Below are 21,569 nucleotides of genomic sequence, written 5' to 3' on the forward strand. Positions count from 1 at the left end.
AGACTGATATTTCTTGTGATTTATTGTCTTGGATTTTTCATTTGGATTTCATCTGATATCCTATTCACATACACTGCTCAAAAAAATTAAAGGAACACTTTGAAAACACATCAGATCTCAATGAGGAAAAATATCATGCTGGATATCTATACGGATATGGACTAGGTAATGTGTTAGGAACGTAGGGATGCCCCATCGTTTGATGGAAATGAAAATGATCAACCTACAGAGGACTGAATTCAAAGTCACCCTGAAAATCAAAGTGAAAAAATTATGCAGCAGGCTAGTCAATTTAGCTGAAAATTCATTGCAGCAACTAAAAATGGTAGTTTGTATGGCCCCCCCGTGCTTGTATGCATGCCTGACGTCAGGGAATGCTCTTAAGGATACGAATGGTGTCCTGGGTGTCCCAGAGATGTTCTATTGGATTTAGGTCAGGCGAACATGGGGGCCATTCAATGGTATCAATTCCTTCATCCTCCAGGAACTGCCTGCATACTCTTGCCACATGAGGCCGAGCATTGTCGTGCACCAAGAGGAGCCCAGGACCCACTGCACTAGCGTAGGGTCTGAAAATGGGTCCAAGGATTTCATCCCGATACCTAATGGGTGCCATTGTCTAGCCTGTAGAGGTCTGTGTGTCCCTCCGTGCCTCCCCAGACCATCACCGACCCACCACTAAAACGATCATGCTGAATGATGTTACAGGCAGCATAACATTCTCAATGGCTTCTCCAGACCCTTTCCCGTCTGTCACATGTGTTCAGGGTGAACCTGCTTTCATCTGTGAAAAGCACAGGGCGCCAATGAAGGATCTGCCAATTCTGGTGGCAAATGCCAAGCAAACTCTATGGTGCCAGGCAGTGAGCACAGGGCCCACTAGAGGATGTCAGGCCCTCAGACCACCCTCATGAAGTCTGTTTCTGATTGTTTGGTCAGAGACATTCACACCAGTGGCCTGCTGGAGGTCATTTTGTAGGGCTCTGGCAGTGCTCATCCTGTTCCTCCTTGCACAAAGGAGCAGATACCGGTCCTGATGAAGGGTTGACATTCTATGGCCCTGTCCAGCTTTCCTAGAGTAAATCCCTGTCTCCTGGAATCTCCTCCATGCTCTTGAGACTGTGCTGAGAGACACAGCAAACCTTCTGGCAATGGCATGTATTGATGTGCCATCCTGGAGGAGTTGGACTGCCTGTGCAACCTCTGTAGTGTCCAGGTATCGCCTCATGCTACCAGTAGTGGCACTGACCCTAGCCAAATGCAAAATTAGTGAAAAACAGTCAGAAAAGATGAGTAGGGAAAAAAATGTCAGTGGCCTCCACCTGTAAAACCATTCCTGTTTTGGGGGTTGTCTCATTGTTGCCCATCTAGTCTACGTGTTGTTAATTTCATTAACACCAAAGCAGCTGAAACTGATTAACAACCCCCTCTGCTACTTAACTGACCAGATCAATATCCCAGGAGTTTAATTGACTTGATGCTATACTCTGATTAAAACATGTTCCTTTAATTTTTTAGAGCAGTGTATTTCCTTGGCTTTGGTGCTGTGAGCTCTTTTACTCTGGATATTTGGTAAATAAAGTTTCTCGCTGCAGTGTGTGGTCATCCATCTATTCACTTTTTCAGGTTAAAAAACCCAGAAAAGCAAACTTAGCATTGCTTGGTATAACATGGTTAACAGAAAACACATAGTGGACATGTATATTTGGCATCAGAGACACCGCTCTCTCCTGGTTCTCCTCCTACCTATCCCAACGCTCCTTCAGCGTTTGCTACAACGGCGCCACCTCCTCTTCCCTCCCCCTCTCTGTTGGGGTCCCCCAGGGCTCTGTCCTTGGACCCCTTCTCTTCTCCATCTACACCTCCTCCCTTGGCAAACTCATACACTCCCACGGCTTCAACTACCACCTCTATGCTGATGATACTCAAATCTACCTATCCACCCCTCACCTCACCCCCACATTCTCCGCCCGCATCACTCACCTCCTAAACGACATCTCTGACTGGATGTCGCTCCATTTCCTCAAACTCAACCTCTCCAAAACCGAGCTTCTCGTCTTTCCCCCTTCCCGTGCCCCCCCCCCCCCATCCTTTCCATCACTACCAACAACACCACCATCAATCCCGCCCCGCAAGCCAAGGTCCTTGGCGTCATTCTGGACTCAAACCTTTCCTTTCAACCTCATATCAAATCTCTCACAAACTCATGCAGGCTCCACCTCCGGAACATCTCCAAGATACGCTCCTTCCTCACCCCAGACACCACTAAACTACTCGTTCACTCCCTGATTATCTCACGCCTTGACTACTGCAACTCCCTCCTCACCGGCCTACCCCAGTGCAAACTCACCCCGCTTCAGACCATCCTGAACTCAGCTGCCAGACTCATCCACCTCACCAGCCGCTCCACCTCTGCCACCCCCCTCTGCCTCTCCCTCCACTGGCTCCCCATTGCCCAACGCATTAAATTCAAACTGCTCACTCTGACCTATAAAGCCATTCACAACACTGCCCCTAACTACCTCACCGACCTGATTCCCAGATACCACCCTACCCGTACCCTTCGCTCTTCACAGGACCTCCTTCTATCTTGCTCCCTGGTCTCCTCCTCCCACGCACGATTGCAAGACTTCTCCAGGTCCTCCCCCATCCTCTGGAACTCACTACCCCAACCCATCAGACTGTCACCTTCCCTCCTCACCTTCAGGCGCTCCCTGAAAACCCACCTCTTCAGGGAAGCCTACCCCACCCTCACCTAACAGCCGCTGCCCTTCCCTCCTCCTTCCACTCCATCCCCCACAGCCATTTCCTCCTGTACCTCTACCCCCTCCCTCCTAGATTGTAAGCTCGAAAGAGTAGGGCCCTCTTACCCCTTGTGTGCTGTTTGATGTTACTGTACTGTTTCATGTATTGTCCCCCCTCTATTGTACAGCGCTGAGCAAACCCTTTGGCGCTATATAAACTCGATAAATAAATAAATAATAAATAAATAAATATTTGGTGAAAGGAGGATAATCCAGGGATCTGATTTCAGGGTGAACCCCAAGTGTACAGCCAGTTTTACCCATCCTTTTCTACTACCTAAAGCTGAACTCCAGGATAAGCAAACATTGTCTAAATACAAGCATCATGTGTTGGATTCATTGGATCTTGGTGTGCTCTGTGTATTTCTTCCAGATTTGTGCTGTAGTCCACCGTGAAACTTTGCCACTGTACAGGAGCTTACTGTAATAAAGACCAGTCACTGTTGCTCTCGCTGCTTACGCAGGGTGACTGGTCTTGCATCCGGCCCATGATCAAGTTTTTCTGCAGGCAGCATATAGTGGGTGGAGCCTTCTTGGTCCCTCCCAAAGCTCTGCTCTACATGTACAGGACAGTGATGATGTCAGACCTTGGTGCATACAAAGTGGATTTATATCCTTTGTGGCTTTTGAGAAGTACATATATAAAAGTATTTAGATCCTCTTTACTTTTTTTCAATTTTGTTACGTTGCAGCCGGATACTACTGTTGTTTAAATTCACTTTTTTTCTCATTGACCTACACTCAGTATCTCATAAAGACAAAGTGAAAACAAAGTTTTAGAAATGTTTGCAAATGTAAGAGAAAGGAAAACCTGAAATATCACATTGGCATAAGTATTATGACCTTTTGCAACAACATTTGAAATTTAGCTCAGGTACCTCCCATTTCTCTTGATCAAACCTGAGATGTTTCTACACCTTGTTAGGAGTCTACCTATTGTAAATTGAATTAAATTAATTGGACATTATTTGTAAAGGCACACACCTCTCTATAAAAGGCCTCACAGCTGACAATTCATACTGTATCAGAGCAAAAGCCATGAGGTCAAAAGGAACTGCCTGCAGAGATCAGAAACAGGATTATTGCATGGAAACAGATCTGGGGAAGGCTACAAAAAAATTCTGCTGCACTGAAGGCTCCCAAAAGCACACTGGCCTCCATATTTCTCCAATGGAGGAAGTTTGGCACAACCAAGACTCTTACAAGAGCTGATCACCTGGCCAAGCTGACCAAATTGGGGAGAAGAGCCTGAGGAAGAGAGGTGACCAAGAACCTGATTGTGGCTCTTACTGAACTCCACAGATCCTATGGGACAAAGTTCCAGAAGGACAACTATCAGTGCAGCCCTCCACCGATATGGGCTTTAAGGCAGAGTGGCTAGACGGAAGCCTCTCCTCTCCTGCAAAACACACGAAAGCCCACTTGGAGTGTGCAAAAAAGCACATAAGGAACTGGTCTGATGAAACCAAGATTGAATTGTCTGGCTCCAATTCTAAACAATAGGTCTGTAGAAACCAGGCACCACTCATCACTTGCCCAACACCATAGCAACAGTGAAGCATCATTCTGTGGGGGTGTTTTTCAGCAGCAGGGACTGGGAAACTGGTTAGGGTTGAGGGAAAACTGAACGGCGCAAAGTACAGAGATATCCTCAATGAAACCCTGTTCCACAGCATTCAGGACCTCAGACTGGGCTGAAGGTTCACCTTCCAACATGACAATGATCCTAAACACACAGCCAAGACAACATAGGAGTAGCTTAGGGACAACTCTGTGAATGTCTTAGAGTGGCCCAGCCAGAGCCCTGACTTGAACCCTATTGAAACTCCCTGGAAAGACCTGAAAATGGCTGTCAACCAATAGCCCCCATCCAACCTGACTGAGCTTGAGAGGATTGGCCAAAAAAAAAAAAAAAGATAAAACCCCCCGATCCAGGTGTGCAAAGTTTGTTGTGTCATACCCAAAAAGACTTGAGGCTGCAAATGCTGCCAAAGGCGCGTCAACAAAGTACTGGGTAAAGAGTCTGAATACTATAAGTACATGTGAGATATTTCAGTTTTTTCTTTTTAATAAAAATTCCAAAATTCTGTTTTCACCTCATTATGGGGTACCGAGTATAGATTAATGAGAAAAAAAATAACTTTTTAACAACTGTAGTATCAGGCTGCAATATAACAAATCTGAAAAAAGTGAAGGGGGTCTGAATACTTTGTGAATGCACTGTATATTGAATTGAGGTTTTGTGCCTGGAGTTCAGCTTTTCATTATCTTGATAAGTTCCTTTAACACTACATTGATGTTATGCCTGTGTTAGAAACATCAATTGAAGGCTTTGGGCTTCATTTTAACACTAATTCAGCAAAAAGCAATGATGGTGTCCATAGCATCGGTCATATTCCAGTTGAAAATTAAAGAAAATTCAGTTTCTTAATTAAAATATTAGAATTTTTTTTTTTTTTTTTTTTTTTTTTAAGTAAAATGGCTAATTGAAAGAAAGCACCTAAGTGATTTATGAGTTTAATCTAGTGCATATTTAGGGTTTGTGGAAGCAGTCTGAACATACAGATTCAGACTTACCATTACCAGGCCAAAGACCTCAGCTTTCATAGGGGAGACCAATGTGTTTCCAGTCTACCTGGGTGATTTATACTTCGTATGTTCTGGAACTCCACCCAGTTTGGCATGCTGGTCATCTATAGAAAATGTCCAAATAATCTCAAATGGCACCTCTCAGTTTAAGAGACCACAGGCTTAATTTTGAAGTGATTCCAGACCACGACCCCTTTATCATCATCACCAAGCGTAAGCCTAGCAATCCTATGGAGAAACCAATCTGACACTTACAGCAAAGACTAAGCTACAACTAAATGCGGAACGAAGGCTCTGTGATGTATGTAGCCAGTCTTATACTATTGGAACGATGAACAGAGAGTGATCACTGGATATCTGTCAGACACCAAGGTCATGGCATATAACATAAAGAAGTCCTCAAATACACAGAGTGGATTAGTAGTTAGCACTTCATATATGGCAAATTAATATGTAGCACTTTTGCCTTGCAACACTGCGGTGCCCAGTCAGGACACTATCTTCACTGAGCATGCAAGTCTTCTTGCGCTTGGCTGTGTGGGTTTTCTTTGGCTAATTCACTTTGCTCCCACACGCCAATGACATTTTGGTAGGTTAATTAGCTCTTGTCCAAATTGGCCCTAGTATGTGAATGTAGACTGTGAAATAGATTGTAAGCTCCTTGAGGGCAAGGACTGATATAAATGTACAGTATGCAGTGCACTGAATTGTTGATGCTATATAAATACCTGTAATAAATAAAATACAGTATGTCTTACATTACCAAACTGCATAGCTAAATGGAAAAATGTAATGGCACTAGCAATTTCATCATTCATTACTATTATGCATATCCAAATTTCTTTCCATAGTTATAATTTGGGTGCTATCATGATTGCCCACCCACTTTGAAAATGCTTCTGGCTTTTCCCTTTGGGTCCTTGTGGAGTCGTAGTTCCACAGCTACCGGGTTAGACTCCCCTGGCAATCACCATTTGGAAATATGCACTTTTAGCTGATTTGTAAGTATTAAGGTCCCTCTGGTGACCCTTGAGATTGGAACTACTTTATATATTACAAGATACCACTAGGTCATTGTATACTTGATGTTTTACCTTGCAGATATTATACATGCATCCACTCCCGAAGAAGTGAACTAAGTCACGAAACGCGTCGAGTTTTTGGATGCAATTTTAATGTAATTATGTATTGACATCTGGATTGTATATGGTCAATTATATATTCAATTATGTATGAAATGCATTAATATGGATTTATTACAAATCAGCTTGTTGCCCTTTTATTCTCTTTTTGTAAGCAATGAACTCATTTATTAAAAATAAATTAATTTTGGAAACTAGTTATCCATTGGCTGTGTGTGTTGTGCCTCATTTAAATTCCCAAGACAAATAAATTGGTTGTATGGCACTAGTAATTATGTTTTTAGCGTGGTAACCAGCTGCACAGTGCATAAAGTGCGTCAAGGTCTATGTTGCTAAACCAATACAGAACTAACTGAAGCTGACAACCCCACAAATAGTTTAAAAACATCAGGCTTTCTGCCATAGGACAGAGTTGTCAGTTTGGATCTGCACCCAGCTAAGGTATAAAGCTGTAAAAGGAAAACCATCAAGCCATGATTGCTTGGGTCATCTATCCCAAGAAAGATTCTCTACTAGATGAAAATGTCCAAGGAAGAAGATGGCTGCAGTAAATGGATATATTGGGGCTTCTTAGAGATGACAGAATGATATGCAGGGAGGTCAACTAGGTTATGTTAGCAGAAATTACATGTAGTGTACATTTACAGGAATTTCTGTACATAAAAAGTGAGCATATGTTTTCTATTGCACCCTCTGCTATGACAACTCTACACATATTGCTTGAAGATTTGTTTAACCCGACCTTTCCAGGAAAAAAGTGATGACATGAAATTTTCAGAGACCCTATGTAGAATTAGAACATGCTCTGTATTTTGCTAAAAAAACAGTTTTGAAGTATAATATATTTTATATCACTTTGCTCTTTTTGCTGAGCTGCAAGAAAATAAACCTATTGTTTAGAGAGCATCTGTAAAACAACAGATCCATACCCTCATCCCCAGAAAGGGATAAAACAGAGATTTAGTACTTGGTTAATAAAGTATTTGCAGATGTATAAGACTCCAATAACATTTGCAAAATTTTACTTAATTCTAATAATGACCTGTTTTAAAGTGATTGTAAAATGTGAAAAATGTTTTAAATTAAAATAAGAAATATATCATTTTTACCTGCTCTGTACAATGGTTTTGAACAGAGCAGCCCAATCATCTTCTACTTGGGTCCCCCCACTGGTGCTCCTGACTCCCACCCCACACCACTTGCTATGGGGGCACTTGTGCGGGCTCACACCCGAGCTTGCTCTGTGAATCCATTGACACACATAGTGCAGCTCGACCGCACCCCTCCCCCCCAATCACTAGCTGTGATTGACAGCAGCAGGAGCCAACAGCTCCCACTGCTGTCTCTGAGCCAATGAGGATGGGGGGGGGGGGGAGCTGATTCTCTCATACACATAGCTGGATTGAGATCATGCTCAGGTAAGTAGAAGGAAGGGCTAAATGCAGAAGGTTTTTTTACCTTAATGCAGAGAATGCATTAAGTTAAAAAATGCTTCTGCATTTAGGACAACTTTGAAGGTGTATGATTTTCACATTTTCAGACAACTGGTCAGTGTATTGAGTAAAGACAATCATTACAGATAACCTCAGACCATGAGCACTGCGTAACACTCTGTAGGCTCTGAGAATTGTTAGCGGATCCTTTATTATTAGTGCAAAAGAGATTCCATGTCAAGCTGACTGCAGACATTTGTGAATGCTTTGCTTCTTTTACACAATGTCCTCCTGCCTCCTTTCTTCCCTCTTCCTCACTATTATTCGAGTTCTGCTCCTGCTGTATGTTCTCTTGTCCCACTCATCCATGATCTGGTTTGGAACATTTTACTCTCCCTGCTCTCCTCACTACTCATCCTTGGTCCAATCATGCTGACGCACCGTCAAGTGTTTTCCATCACAGAGGCCTCTGCTGACCTCTCTCATCTTCAGACATATGTTCTACACATCTCAAAAATTCTACCCCCTGCCAAGCACCCATTAAAGTCCCTGCCATGCCATTCTTGCCTCACAATTAACCTCCAACTTACGACCATCATTAGCTTGGATTCCTTCCTCCAGCATCAACTCCTATAATACACCTATGCAACACAATAGCTCCTGCATTAGGTCCCTCCTGTATACCATAACTACCCCATCAAATCTTATATTCATACACCAAACCATCAGTTCCTGCACCCCCCTCCCCACCATTAGCTCCTGTACCGCCCCCCCCCCCATCCCCACCACCATCAGCTCCAGCACGCTACCACCATCAGCTACTGTACTCTGCTCCTCCACCATCAGCTCCCCCCACCCATACCAAGGGTGCGTGATTTATACTGCCCGACGCCCGTGACATGTAGCTCCGTGCACCGGGCAGGTAGATTTTTTCTTTTGTTTAGACCTGCAGCAGGCAAGCAGGTTTATTTTTTTTGCCCCCCCCAAGTGCCGACAGTAGGGAGAAAGGAGTTGAGCGGACACACATCCGCTCTCCTCCCTTGTTCTCCTGACCCGGAAGTGATGTATATGACATCACTTCCATGTCCGCACTGACAGATTCCTGACCATCAAGAGTAGGGAATAATGTAATGCAATACAACGTGCACAGCATTACATGGAGCCCAGAAGAGACATGCAGGGTTCTTTAAACCCTGCATGTCTTAATAAAGAGAACCTGTCACCAAAAATCATCACATAGGGGAATTTTTATCCCCTATGGGATGGGGGAAAAAAAAAAAAAGTTTAAAAAAAATAAAGTTACACCCAAGCACATAACCCCCTTTTCCCCAAAAGTTTTGAGGCCCCCCAACATATATGCACATAAGAACGTAAATGCACACATTGGGCACATGAAAAAGTCAACTGCGATACACATTACACATCACCGCACACGCTGGAATGAGACAGGCAGGAGGTGAGGAGGAGATAAACAGCGCAATGGTAAAAACATTAAAAGTTTAAGTAGCCATAAACCCCTTTTGTTTTATAAAGCCCCAGACATTCCTAAAAGTACCTCAGATTTAAATAGGACTTTAGCTAAAATACATTTTTTTTTATCAGGACAAGTAGATTGTCATGAGGGCAAGTAGACTGAGAACCTGATTTAGTCCCTTGGACAAGTAGTTCTAAAAAAGTTCCACACCCTTGACATACATCTACATACAAACTAATATAAGGGAGCGGTTTCTTGAGTTCATTCAAGTTCTTTGAAAGGATGAGAGCAGAGTGATGCCAAGGAGGTTCAGGGCTTCTGATATCAGTGTGTTCCTTGCAGTGCAGCACCACTAACTAGCTATATCTCCTTCTACTTGGAGCTCTGCTTTACAAGAAATTGCAAGAAAATCAGGTTAAATTCAGGAACTTTGAGTACATTTAAAAAATACATGTAATGATGTAATAAAAATGCAGAGCTGCATTAATTTTGTCTGAAGTTCAGATTTAAATTGACTTTAGAGACCCTGCAGCATTGCTGTGTTTCCCCTCAACTGTGATTACGGTTAGGCATATCCTTCCTCAAGTACTACTAGAATCAAACCTAGCAGTCAAATATCATCGCTGCTAATAGACCACAGAGACATAATAAATATTCCCGTTCAAGGTAATTGCATGAACTGCAGCAATTATCCTTATTTCTAACACATGTGACTGACTGCTCTGAAATACTTTCTCCAATTTTCTCATTATAAGCAGTCTGGGTTGAAAGTGGAATTGTGGACAGTTTCAAATAATTTTTCCTAAGAGACTAAATGGAGGTTTCATTAAGGAAATGGGCATTAGATTACTTGACTAAGACAGAAAAAATGCCCTTTAATAAAATACCATTATTATTAAATCAAGGAAAGCATAGTCTTTAAATTGACACTAAACAATAGCCTTATTCTCCAAAAACATTCCATATACATGCACTACTTAATAGCCCTGTAATTTGTTTTTAAGATATTTTTTTTTCACTGCGTTTTTCTGCCTCCTTGTAACATTCTCTGTGAACTCCCAGGCCTCTTCTTTCCCCCTTCACGTCTGCTTGTTTAGAATGAGCAGTACATGTTAGTTGCAGTCATGTGCCCTGATTTATACACACTACAAATTCTATAATCCGTATTCCATCTTCAGAGCGAGAAAGAGTGACTACGTCCCATGTAGCCATCCTCACCCAAGAAAGTCAGGTCACACAAGTAGTATAGATATTTGGAGGTGGCTGAGAGCAATGGAATGAACTTTTTGAGTTAAGAATAAATATTTAATTAGAATTGTATTTTTTTTTAAACCAGAGCTTGGGGTCACTTTAAGCTGTGCAGTTAAATATACAGGCATTGAATATTACAAATCCGGGGGCCGCCAGTATTGTTGATGGGAGAAGGTTTAGTACTGGTTAAAATTGCTTTGTGTTTCATGGTGCGCTGGGGTCCAGAAGCCATAAAAGAAGACAGCTGTCAGTATCAGGCTTTTATGCTCTGCTGTTACATTAAATCAGATGCATTAAACTAAACTTTCAGATGTGTTGCTAAAAGTACCTATCTGACATTGCCCTTATTCAAGGCGCACAATGTAGAAGGCGGTGGAAACCAATATGTATACTTCATATACGTTTTACTGTTAGCCTTAGTCATAATGGGTAAAACAGGTGCTGTCTCACATGATATAAATCCTACTTTTAATCATTGTTATGACTGAAGCTGGGGAATAAATGTGAAATTACTTTTCCCATAAAGAACACTGTTTCCTATCTGACACAGTAATTATTCCCCAAAGAAATCTGCTTAGCAGATCATAAAAATTCCCCATAGTACAAAAAGGCAGCAGTACTGCAGCTGGGCAGAAGGCAAATAAGAACCTTATGGATATGTTGAGGATTGTAGTTTTACAACTGCTGTCTAGAAAAACCTAAATACATGTATATGTGCCCAAATGACATATAGTGCAATATTACATACATCCACTGTAAATAACAAAATAATCTATATATTTTTCTTCAAAATTCTTGTGTTCACTTAAAATATATAAATTCTGTGCTTCTTAAGTCACCTCCTGTGTGAAAATTCACTTTATAATTTGTGCACCCCCACCGGTTGTGCTCTCACCACAAATATATGACCAAACCGTTAAGTGAGGTCATATAAAGCCTGGGTCCCTTTAATTGGACCAAATACAGTGGGGCAAAAAAGTATTTAGTCAGCCACCAATTGTGCAAGTTCTCCCACTTAAAAATATGAGAGAGGCCTGTAATTGGCATCATAGGTAGACTTCAACTATGAGAGACAAAATGAGAAAAAAATCCAGACAATCACATTGGCTGATTTGGAAAGAATTTATTTGCAAATTATGGTGGAAAATAAGTATTTGGTCAATATCAAAAGTTCATCTCAATACTTTGTTATATATCCTTTGTTGGCAATGACAGAGGTCAAACGTTTCCTGTAAGTCTTCACAAGGTTGGCACACACTGTTGCTGGTATGTTGGCCCATTCCTCCATGCAGATCTCCTCTAGAGCAGTGATGTTTTGGGGCTGTCGCTGGGCAACACGAACTTTCAACTCCCTCCAAAGGTTTTCTATGGGGTTGAGATCTGGAGACTGGCTAGGCCACTCCAGGACCTTGAAATGCTTCTTATGAAGCCACTCCTTCGTTGCCCGGGCGGTATGTTTGGGATCATTGTCATGTTGGAAGACCCAGCCACGTTTCATCTTCAATGCCCTTGCTGATGGAAGGAGGTTTGCACTCAAAATCTCACGATACATGGCCCCATTCATTCTGTCCTGTACATGGATCAGTCGTCCTGGTCCCTTTGCGGAGAAACAGCCCCAAAGCATGATGTTGCCACCCCCATGCTTCACAGTAGGTATGGTGTTCTTTGTATGCAACTCAGCATTCTCTCTCCTCCAAACAGTTCTATTTTGGTTTCATCTGACCATATGACATTCTCCCAATCCTCTTCTGGATCATCTAAATGCTCTCTCGCAAACTTCAGACGGGCCCGGACATGTACTGACTTAAGCAGGGGGGCACGTCTGGCACTAAAGGATCTGAGTCCCTGGCGGCGTAGTGTGTTACTGATGGTAGCCTTTGTTACGTTGGTCCCAGCTCTCTGCAGGTCATTCACTAGGTCCCCCCGTTTGGTCCTGGGATTTTTGCTCACCGTTCTTGTGATCATTTTGACCCCACGGGGTGAGATCTTGCGTGGAGCCCCAGATCGAGGGAGATTATCAGTGGTCTTGTATGTCTTCCATTTTCTAATTATTGCTCCCGCAGTTGATTTGTTCACATCAAGCTGCTTGCCTATTGCAGATTCAGTCTTCCCAGCCTCGTGCAGGTCTACAATTTTGTTTCTGGTGTCCTTCTTTGGTCTTCACCATAGTGGAGTTTGGAGTGTGACTGTTTGAGGTTGTGGACAGGTGTCTTTTATACTGATAACAAGTTCAAACAGGTGCCATTGATACAGGTAATGAGTGCAGGACAGAGGAGCCTCTTAAAGAAGAAGGTACAGGTCTGTGAGAGCCAGAAATCTTGCTTGTTTGTAGGTGACCAAATACTTATTTTCCACCATAATTTTCAAATAAATTCTTTCCAAATCAGCCAATGTGATTGTCTGGATTTTGTTTCTCATTTTGTCTCTCATAGTTGAGGTCTACCTATGATGCCAATTACAGGCCTCTCTCATCTTTTTAAGTGGGAGAACTTGCACAATTGTTGGCTGACTAAATACTTTTTTTTCCCCACTGTATGGATGGGATGGTGTCCTGAGTGGGACCCCTTTTGTTCATCAATTGGCTCTCTTCCCACGATGGATATGTTAAAAGAGTAACCAGATCATAGTGCTTTATCCTTAAACAACCATTTATTGATAAAAAGTAGTACACTCACATGATCAATGTAGAGAAAGAGCTTTGTGCAAAAAATTGCCTCCTGAATTTTGGCAGTGGGGATATCATCAGGTCCAAGGCCATAACCTTGGACCTCTCCTATTCTCAATCTAAACCTCTTCCTTGAGTCAGCTGATAACTTCCCATGGTTTCCAATACCATTTCAATGCTGATGACACACAAATCTCTCTACTCCTCAGCTCACCCCATCAGTTTCCTCATGTATCACCGATTTACTAACAGGCATATCAGACTGGATGTCACATCACTTCCTAAAACTCAATCTTTCCAAAACTGAGCTCATAATATATCCTCCCCCACGTGCCTCTTCCCCTGAATTCTCAGGATCAATAGCACCTCCATAAACGCATCCCCGCATGCCAGAGTGCTAGGGGTTACCCTGAATTCTGAACTATCATTCCAGGCCCACATCCAATCCCTGTCCAAATCATGCCGCCGCAACATCTCCAGAATATGCCCCTTTTTAACCAATTATTCCAGAAAGCTCCTAATTCACTCCTTGGTCATCTCTCGCCTCGACTACTGCAACTCCCTCCTCATTGACTTACCTTTAAACAGGCTATCCCCCCTCCAGTCTATCACGAATACTGCTGCCAGGCTCATCTGCCTTACCAACCGATCAGTGTCTGCCACCCCTCTCTGCCAAACCCTCCACTGGCTTCCACTCGCTCAATGAATAAAATTCAAAATACTGACAACAACTTAAAAAGCCATCCACAACTCTGTCCCCAGCTACATCACTAACCTGGTCTCAAAATATCTACCAAGCCACACTCTTCGATCCTCCCAAGACATTCTGCTCTCTGTTTCCCGTGTCACCTCCTCCCATGCTTGCCTCCAGGACTTCTCCAGAGCTTCTCCCATACTATGGAACTCCCTACCCCAATCTGTCTGACTATCTCCTAATCTATCCACCTTTAGACGATCCCTGAAAACCGTTCTCTATAAAGAAGTCTATCCTGCTTCTTACTAGTAACATGCCTTTTATTTCCTCCATCAGCTCGTCCCCCGACAGCTATTACCTTTTGTATCACTCAACCCTTCCTCTTATATTGTAAGCTCTAATGAGCAGGGCCCTCTGTTTCCTTTTGTACCAAATCGTATTGGAACTGTTAAGTCTACCTTCATTTTGTAAAGCGCTGCGCAAGCGGTTGGCGGTATATAAATCCTTTATAATAATAAACAGAAAAATGAATACAAGTGTTCATATTTCATACCCGATGGCCCCTAGTCATAAAAACTCAACTTTTGCCGGGACTGAAAAATGGCAAGTCGAACCTGAAATTTGTGAAACTTTCATTGTGTGAAATTTCATTTCATTTCAAATTTCATTTGTGAAAATTCTTATTGCTTCATCCTTTTGAAATTAAATAGGAAGCATATGCAAAGGTAACTTGTACTGAAAAAAGTATGGGGGTTACTAATAATTGCTTCCTGAAAATACTAATTGCTTGGCTTGTTTCATCTTCTCTTGGCTAAAAAATTAATCACTGAGCTGGAACAAATATGAAAATCGGGAAGATCAATGTGAAGGCAGAACTATCTAGCTGCAGCCTTGACCAAATGTTTTTGACACAAATATTAATTTTCACAAAGTCTACTGCTTCAGTGTTTTTGGTATACTATGGTATACTGATGGCAGCCCATTCTTGAATAATCAATGCTTGAAGTTTGTGGGGGGGTTTTTTGCTCACCCGCCTCTTCAGGATTTACCACTGGTCTGCGGAGTTTCCTGGCCATGGACCCAAAATTGCAATGTTTTTTCCCCAAGCCAATTAGTTATTACTTTTGCCTTATGGCAAGGTGCTCCATCAAGCTGGAAAAGGCATTGTTCATCACTAAACTGTTCTTAGATGGTTGGGAGAAGTTGCTCTCGGGGGATGTTTTTGTACCATTCTTTATTCATTGCTGTGAACTTAAGCAAAATTGTGAGTGAGCCCACTCCCTTGGCTGAGAAGCAACCTCACACATGAATGGTCTCAGGATGCTTTACAGTTGGCATGACACAGGAATGATGGTAGCGCTCATCTTTGTTTCTTTCGGACAAGGTTTTTTCCCAGATGCCCCAAACAATCGGAAGAGAGATACATCAGAGAAAATTACTTTAGACTTTACACCAACTCCTCAGCAGTCCCTGTACCTTTTGCAGAATATCAGTCTGTCCCTGATGTTTTTCCTGGAGAGAAGTGGCTAATCTGATGCCCTTCTTGACACCAGTCCATCCTCAAAGTCTTTGCACTCACACCTGCCTTTCCTGAGCAAGCTCTGCACTGGTGGTGCCCCAATCCCACAGTTGAATCAACTTCAGGAGACAGTCCTGGCACTTGCTTGACTTTCTTGGTCACCCTGAAGCCTTCTTCATAGCAACTGAACCTCTCTCCTTGAAGTTTTTGATTATCATGGTTAACAGAGGAAGAACAATGATTTCAAGCACCATCCTCCTTTTAAATTTTACACTCTGTTATTCTAACTCATTCAGCATGACAGAGCGATCTCTAGCCTTGTCCTTGTCAACACTGACACCTGTGTTAACGAGAGAATCACTGACATAACGTCAGCTGGTCCTTTTGTGGCAGAGCTGAAATGCAGTGGAAATGTTTTTTGTTGGGATTAAGTTCATTGCAATTAATTGCAATTCACCTGATCACTCTACATAACATTCTGGAGTATATGCAAATTGCCATCATAAAAACTGAGGCAGCAGACTTTGTGAAAATTAATATTTGTGTCAGTCTCAAAACTTTTGACCAGGGCTGTACATACTGGATCCTGCTCATGTTGATCCAGTGCAGAAGCCTTTCGATCAATATGGATCAGGGAACTAACACTCTCAGAAGAGGAGGTAGGCAATGGTAACTTCCACATTTTTACTACAGGTTTCCTGGAAAAGAAATAGAAAAACAGAAGCATATAGTTCCAGAGGTTTTGTCACTATAGCCTACAGTCTAATGTGGCCTTTTCACAATTTCAAGGCTATGTTTAAACTGTGTGAATATGGATTAGATTTTAGGCAGAGTGCTAACACTGCAAAGTGTCTCAGGAAATAACCTTAAAACTGTATATTATATGGCGCACGTCCAAATATATGTACTGAAAATAAGATATAATTGCACAGAATTAACATTATTTGAAGATATGTGACCAGGTTAAAAAACATTTTTTTTTTCCCCCGTTTTACAGCATCGTCATATAGTTGATATATAACCAGGAGAGAACATGAACTTACTCAGCTGTGGAGAATGCTTGTTCAAAGTTCTGTTTGGGATTTGAAGGCTCAAGAGCATCATAATCAAAGGCCTCAGGGAAGAATGAATGTACGAGAGCACAAAAAGCCATGCCATCATTCCAACTCGAAGAAAAATTCTGTAGATCAATGTTCTGATTACCAAAAACAAAATACAGAAAAAAAGGACTGATTACCAAAAACAAAAAGACAGAAAGAAAGGACATCATGCTTTATTACCCATATACTAATATTATAAACATTACAGTCAGATTATATGTACTACCACAAATATATTTCAGGCAGAAATGCGGATCTTCATTAGGTATCAATGTCATTAAAATGTATATAAAAGCAAAACCTTTTTTTTTTTATCTTGAATAGAAGAGAAAAGATTAGATACTCTGACAAGTTTTTTTTTTTTTTTTTAATTCATCGTGGTCTGTGTCCCCACTAGGGACATTTACCCCGGCTATTTGGGATGAGGATTATTGTCAATGAAACAGAAAGTAAGCAAAAATATATATTTTAGAGTTCTTTTGAGAGCAAGAGATGAGTGGACACCTGTTCTGGTGAAAACCGATGGGAATTTCCCTCACTTTGAGGCCCTCTCTTCTACTTCCTTTTACTACTTCAAGACAACACAAAATAAAACAAATGAATTATTATAGGTATTTTAACCCTTTCCTACTCTATTCAAAACAAATAGGAAAGGGTTGGGCTATACATTCACTTTAAGATGACCACAGACATTACATGATAATTAGGCTTTAAGAAATGACAAGACAGCCTCTGGACAAATACATTTACCATTACAACTCACACACATGTAAATTATTTCCTTTTGCATTACTGTAAAAGTTGAGCAATCGTGGAGAAGATTTTGAAATCAGGATTATAAGGATTTAATAGACTGTAGCTAATACCTATAAAATGCCCATAAAGCGTCCATTTGTACTTGAGTGTTTAAAGACAATGTAAGTTTTTTAAGCTTTCAAGTGTGGAATTTGTGGGTTGAAAAGGCAAGAGACCGTCAATGGGAAGCAGCTCAAAATCGATTTTCCCAGGCACAGGAAAGCATTAGGGTCCTTTTATAATAATATCAACACTATTGTATAGACGCATCAAAAAGCTGCACAGTGAGGAAAAAGATGCATAAAATACTTCTGGAGCAGGATACAGCGGGTAAAATAAGTATTGAACACATCACCATTTTTCTATGCAAATATATTTCTAAAGGTGCTATTGACATGAAATTTTTACCACATTTCAGTAAGAACCCATCCATACATAGAAAGAATCAAAAACAAATAAGTTCAGAAATTAAAGTGGTTCTAAACGCTCAAGGTTTTTACCTTCATACATTCTATGCATTAAGGTAAAAAACCTATGTGCAGCAGCCCCCCCCCCCTTCAATCCTTTCCCTGAGCCCCCTCCGATCAAGCGATGTTCTCGACAGTCTCTGCTGTCTGGGGAATATTCCCAGTGAACCAATGAGGACAGAGCAGGGGGCGGGGTTGAGCTGCAGCTCTATGTGTCGTATGGATGCATAAAGCAGCAGCTCGGGGATGAGCATGCAGCGGTGCCCCCAGGGTGAGTGGCTTTCCCTGGGGGCACTTGTTGAGGTGGAGGAGCTAGAAGCGCTGGCAGGAACCTGAAAAGAAGAGGATAGGGGCTGCTCTGTTAAAAACCACTGCACAGAGCAGGTAAGTATAGACAGGTTTGTTATTTTAGAAAAAAAAAAACAAAGCTTTAGTGTCGTTTTAAGTAATGTGTAATAAAATGGAAGGACACAGGGAAAAAGGATTTAACACGCTAACTGAAATTTATTTAATACTTCCTACAAAATCCTTTGTTGGTAATGACAGCTTCAAGACACCTCCTGTGTGGAGAAACTAGTCACATGCATTGCTCTGGTGTGATTTTGGCCCATTCTTCCAAAACAGTCTTCAAATCCTGAAGGCTCCGTGTGCCTCTTCTATGAACTCTGATCTTTAGTTTTTCCATAGATTTTCTATTGGATTCAAGTCAGGTGATTGGCTGGGCCATTCTAGCAGCATTATTTTCTTTCTTTGAAACCAATTGAGAGTTTCTTTGGCTTTGTATTTCTGATCATTGTCTTGCTGAAATGTCCATCCACATTTCATCTTCATCATCCTGGCAGATGGCAGCAGATTTTTATCAAGAATGTCTTGGTACATTTTTCCATTCATCCTTCCTTCAATGACATGAAGTTTGCCAGTACCGTATGCTGAAAACCAGCCCCACACCATGATGTTCCCACTTCCAAACTTTACTGTTGGTAAGGTGTTTTTGGGGTGATCTGCAGTGCCATTTGACCTCCAAACATGGTGTGTATTAGGCATCCAAAGAGTTCAAGTTTGGACTCATCTGACCAGACTATATTCAGCCAGTATTCCACAGGCTTGTGTAAATGTTGTGCAGCAAACTTTAAATGAGCTTCAATATGCTTTTTCTTCAGTAATGAAGTCTTGCGTGGTGAGCATGCATACAGGCCATGGCGGTTAACCGCATTACTGTTTTCTTTGAAACAATTGTACCTGCTAATTTCAGGTCTTTCTGAAGCTCTCCACAAGTGCTTCTTGGCTCTTGGGACAACTCTTCTGATAATTATTTTCACTCCTCTGTCATAAATCTTACTAGGAGCACCTGGTCGTGGCTGGGTTTTGGTGAAATGATGTTCTTCCCACTTCTGGATTATGGCTCCAGCACTACTCACTGAAACATTCAAAAGTTTAGAAATCCTTCTGTAACCAAATGTCACCAGTATGTTTTACAACAATAAAGCTGTAAAGGTCTTGAGAGAGCTCTTTGCTTTTACCAATCATGAGATGTTTCTTGTCTGACACCTTTGTAATAAGATAGCTTTTTATAGGCCAGGAGTTGAAATTAAACCAGCTGATATTAATTTGCACCGACAAGGGGCAGTATTGCTTTTTAATTACTGATAGATTTCAGCTGATGTCTTGGCTATCCACGCCTTATTGCATCTCCCTTTCTGTATTTGTTCAATACTTTTTCCCTGTGTCATTCCATTTTATTACACATAACTTGATTTCTTAACTTATTTGTTTTGGTTTGTTTGTATGAATGGATGTGGTGAAAATTTAATGTCATTAGAAATATATCTACCTAGAAAAATGGTGACTGCTCAATACTTACTTTACCAACTGTATATGCCCCAGACTTAAACAGCCTATGTAATTCTACACTCCGTATGTGTGAATGCAAATAGGATTTTTGTACTCACTTGCACCGGAACTCAGATACTGTTGTGTTATACTGCTACCTACAGGGGGCCTGGATACTAGAAAACAAAATTTTGCACAGCTCAGGATAACCTCACCTACTCACAGCATGCCTCAGTTTTGTAGCAAAGCAGTACAGGGATGGGACTTTTGCTCCTCAATAGATTACAAGTAAGGGATTTTACGTTGAGTACAATAATCCTTTTTTCTTTCTCACCCATTAAACAGAAATTCATATACTGTCAGGACATACAAAAGCAGTCTGGGAGTTGGCATAATAGCAATAACCTCTAACAAGTCCCCCTAAAAAGAATTTGGCACTACCTGCAGCCCAGGAGCCAAATTTGATTTCGGATGAGGTTCAGCCCATCAATGCGACCAGATTGAGGAAACTGGGAATATACCTGATGCTCAAGATCACCACACATGGAGAATGACTCTATACAGAAAGGAGTGCCAAATCTGAATCATCAAGAAAGCTACGCACCCAGATCTCACCAAACCAGGTGCAACAATAACAAATTCCTGAGTTGGAAGATAAAGACTGATAAACTTGTGATCAACAGAAAAAAATCCCAATATGTTCTGTCTGTTGACACCTAGGTGTATAAACCTCTCCTCAGTGCAGAGGTTTCCAGTTGAGGAGAGCCAGTTCCAAGGCATTGCGCTTGGGGGAGACCTTTGAGATCAAAACTAATACTCCTAGCAGTGTCCAGTACAGTAACAAACTTACTTCCCCAGTTGTAGAGAGGCATCTCACACCTTCCCAATAATGCAAGTGCTGCAACACCTAGACTGTGTTTAATTGGGTCACAAGCAGGAAACTTACACATGGTAGGATCCCCTGATGTATAGGGCACTAACTGTTCTAGGAACCAGACTGAAATCCCAGTGATGGAGATACTCCAGTGAATGAAATCCCCCAGGCACAGGGGGAAGACACTCCCACAGACACCTAGAGAAGCTGATGGATCATACCAGGAGCCACCTGTTCCATTGAGATAGACCCATTCCAAAGAAGGAAACTTGCTCAACTCAAAATTCACTGACCTAGAGAGAACTAGCTGTTCTGTGGAACCAAATGAAAGCAACAGGGATTGAGGTACTCCAGCAAATGAAATCTCCCAGGCACAAGGGGGGAACAAACTTCCTTAGCCACCTGGAGAGAATGAAGGATAGTGCCAGAACTTCTTGGTCCACAGAGATAGGCCCATTGATCTGCACAAGACTCAAGACCAACACAACAGAGTAACAAAACAGGAGATGGGAAGGTCATCTCAAAAGGAAGCTCCCTCAACACTTTATGCACCAGCAATAGAGAAGAAGGGGTGAACTCCTTTCCTGATACCACGGGATCTAGGGGTAATAAAGCATGTGCACCTTTGTAGAGAGGGCTTAAGCTGAACTGTTTCACCCACTGAAGAAAGGTAGGAGCCAACAATGGAACCAGATGAAACCTGAAATGGCCACACCTTGCAGATGTTCGGTTCCTTGTGAAGATACTGATTACAAGGATCCACAAAGCCAATTATTTTAACTGGAGGCCATTTGAACATTCTGCAGTGGGGATGCCAGGAAAAGGCACTAAACTAAATACAAAGGCCAATGCTCAAAGACAGAGCAGGACATCTTGCACAACCAGAATTAGATGGGGAACAGCCCAAGCTGACCCTGTGGGTCAGGGACTCC

The 21,569-nt window shown here is 41.9% G+C and overlaps 1 protein-coding gene across 2 annotated transcripts in view; it reads right to left on the reverse strand.

Annotated features, from left to right (window-relative positions):
* Window positions 1-21,569, reverse strand: part of LOC149471089 (smoothelin-like protein 2) — a 179,627-nt gene that overhangs the window by 23,049 nt on the left and 135,009 nt on the right. For both annotated transcript variants that reach the window (XM_089657479.1, XM_089657488.1), the window contains one exon: window positions 16,615-16,766. In XM_089657479.1, the coding sequence (XP_089513605.1) occupies window positions 16,615-16,766 (152 nt within the window). The remainder of the gene's footprint in view (window positions 1-16,614; window positions 16,767-21,569) is intronic.

This window comes from Staurois parvus, unplaced genomic scaffold (assembly GCF_062004578.1).
Source record: "Staurois parvus isolate SC_StPar_1 unplaced genomic scaffold, SC_StPar_1.0 ptg000029l, whole genome shotgun sequence".
Taxonomy (NCBI): Eukaryota; Metazoa; Chordata; class Amphibia; order Anura; family Ranidae; genus Staurois; species Staurois parvus.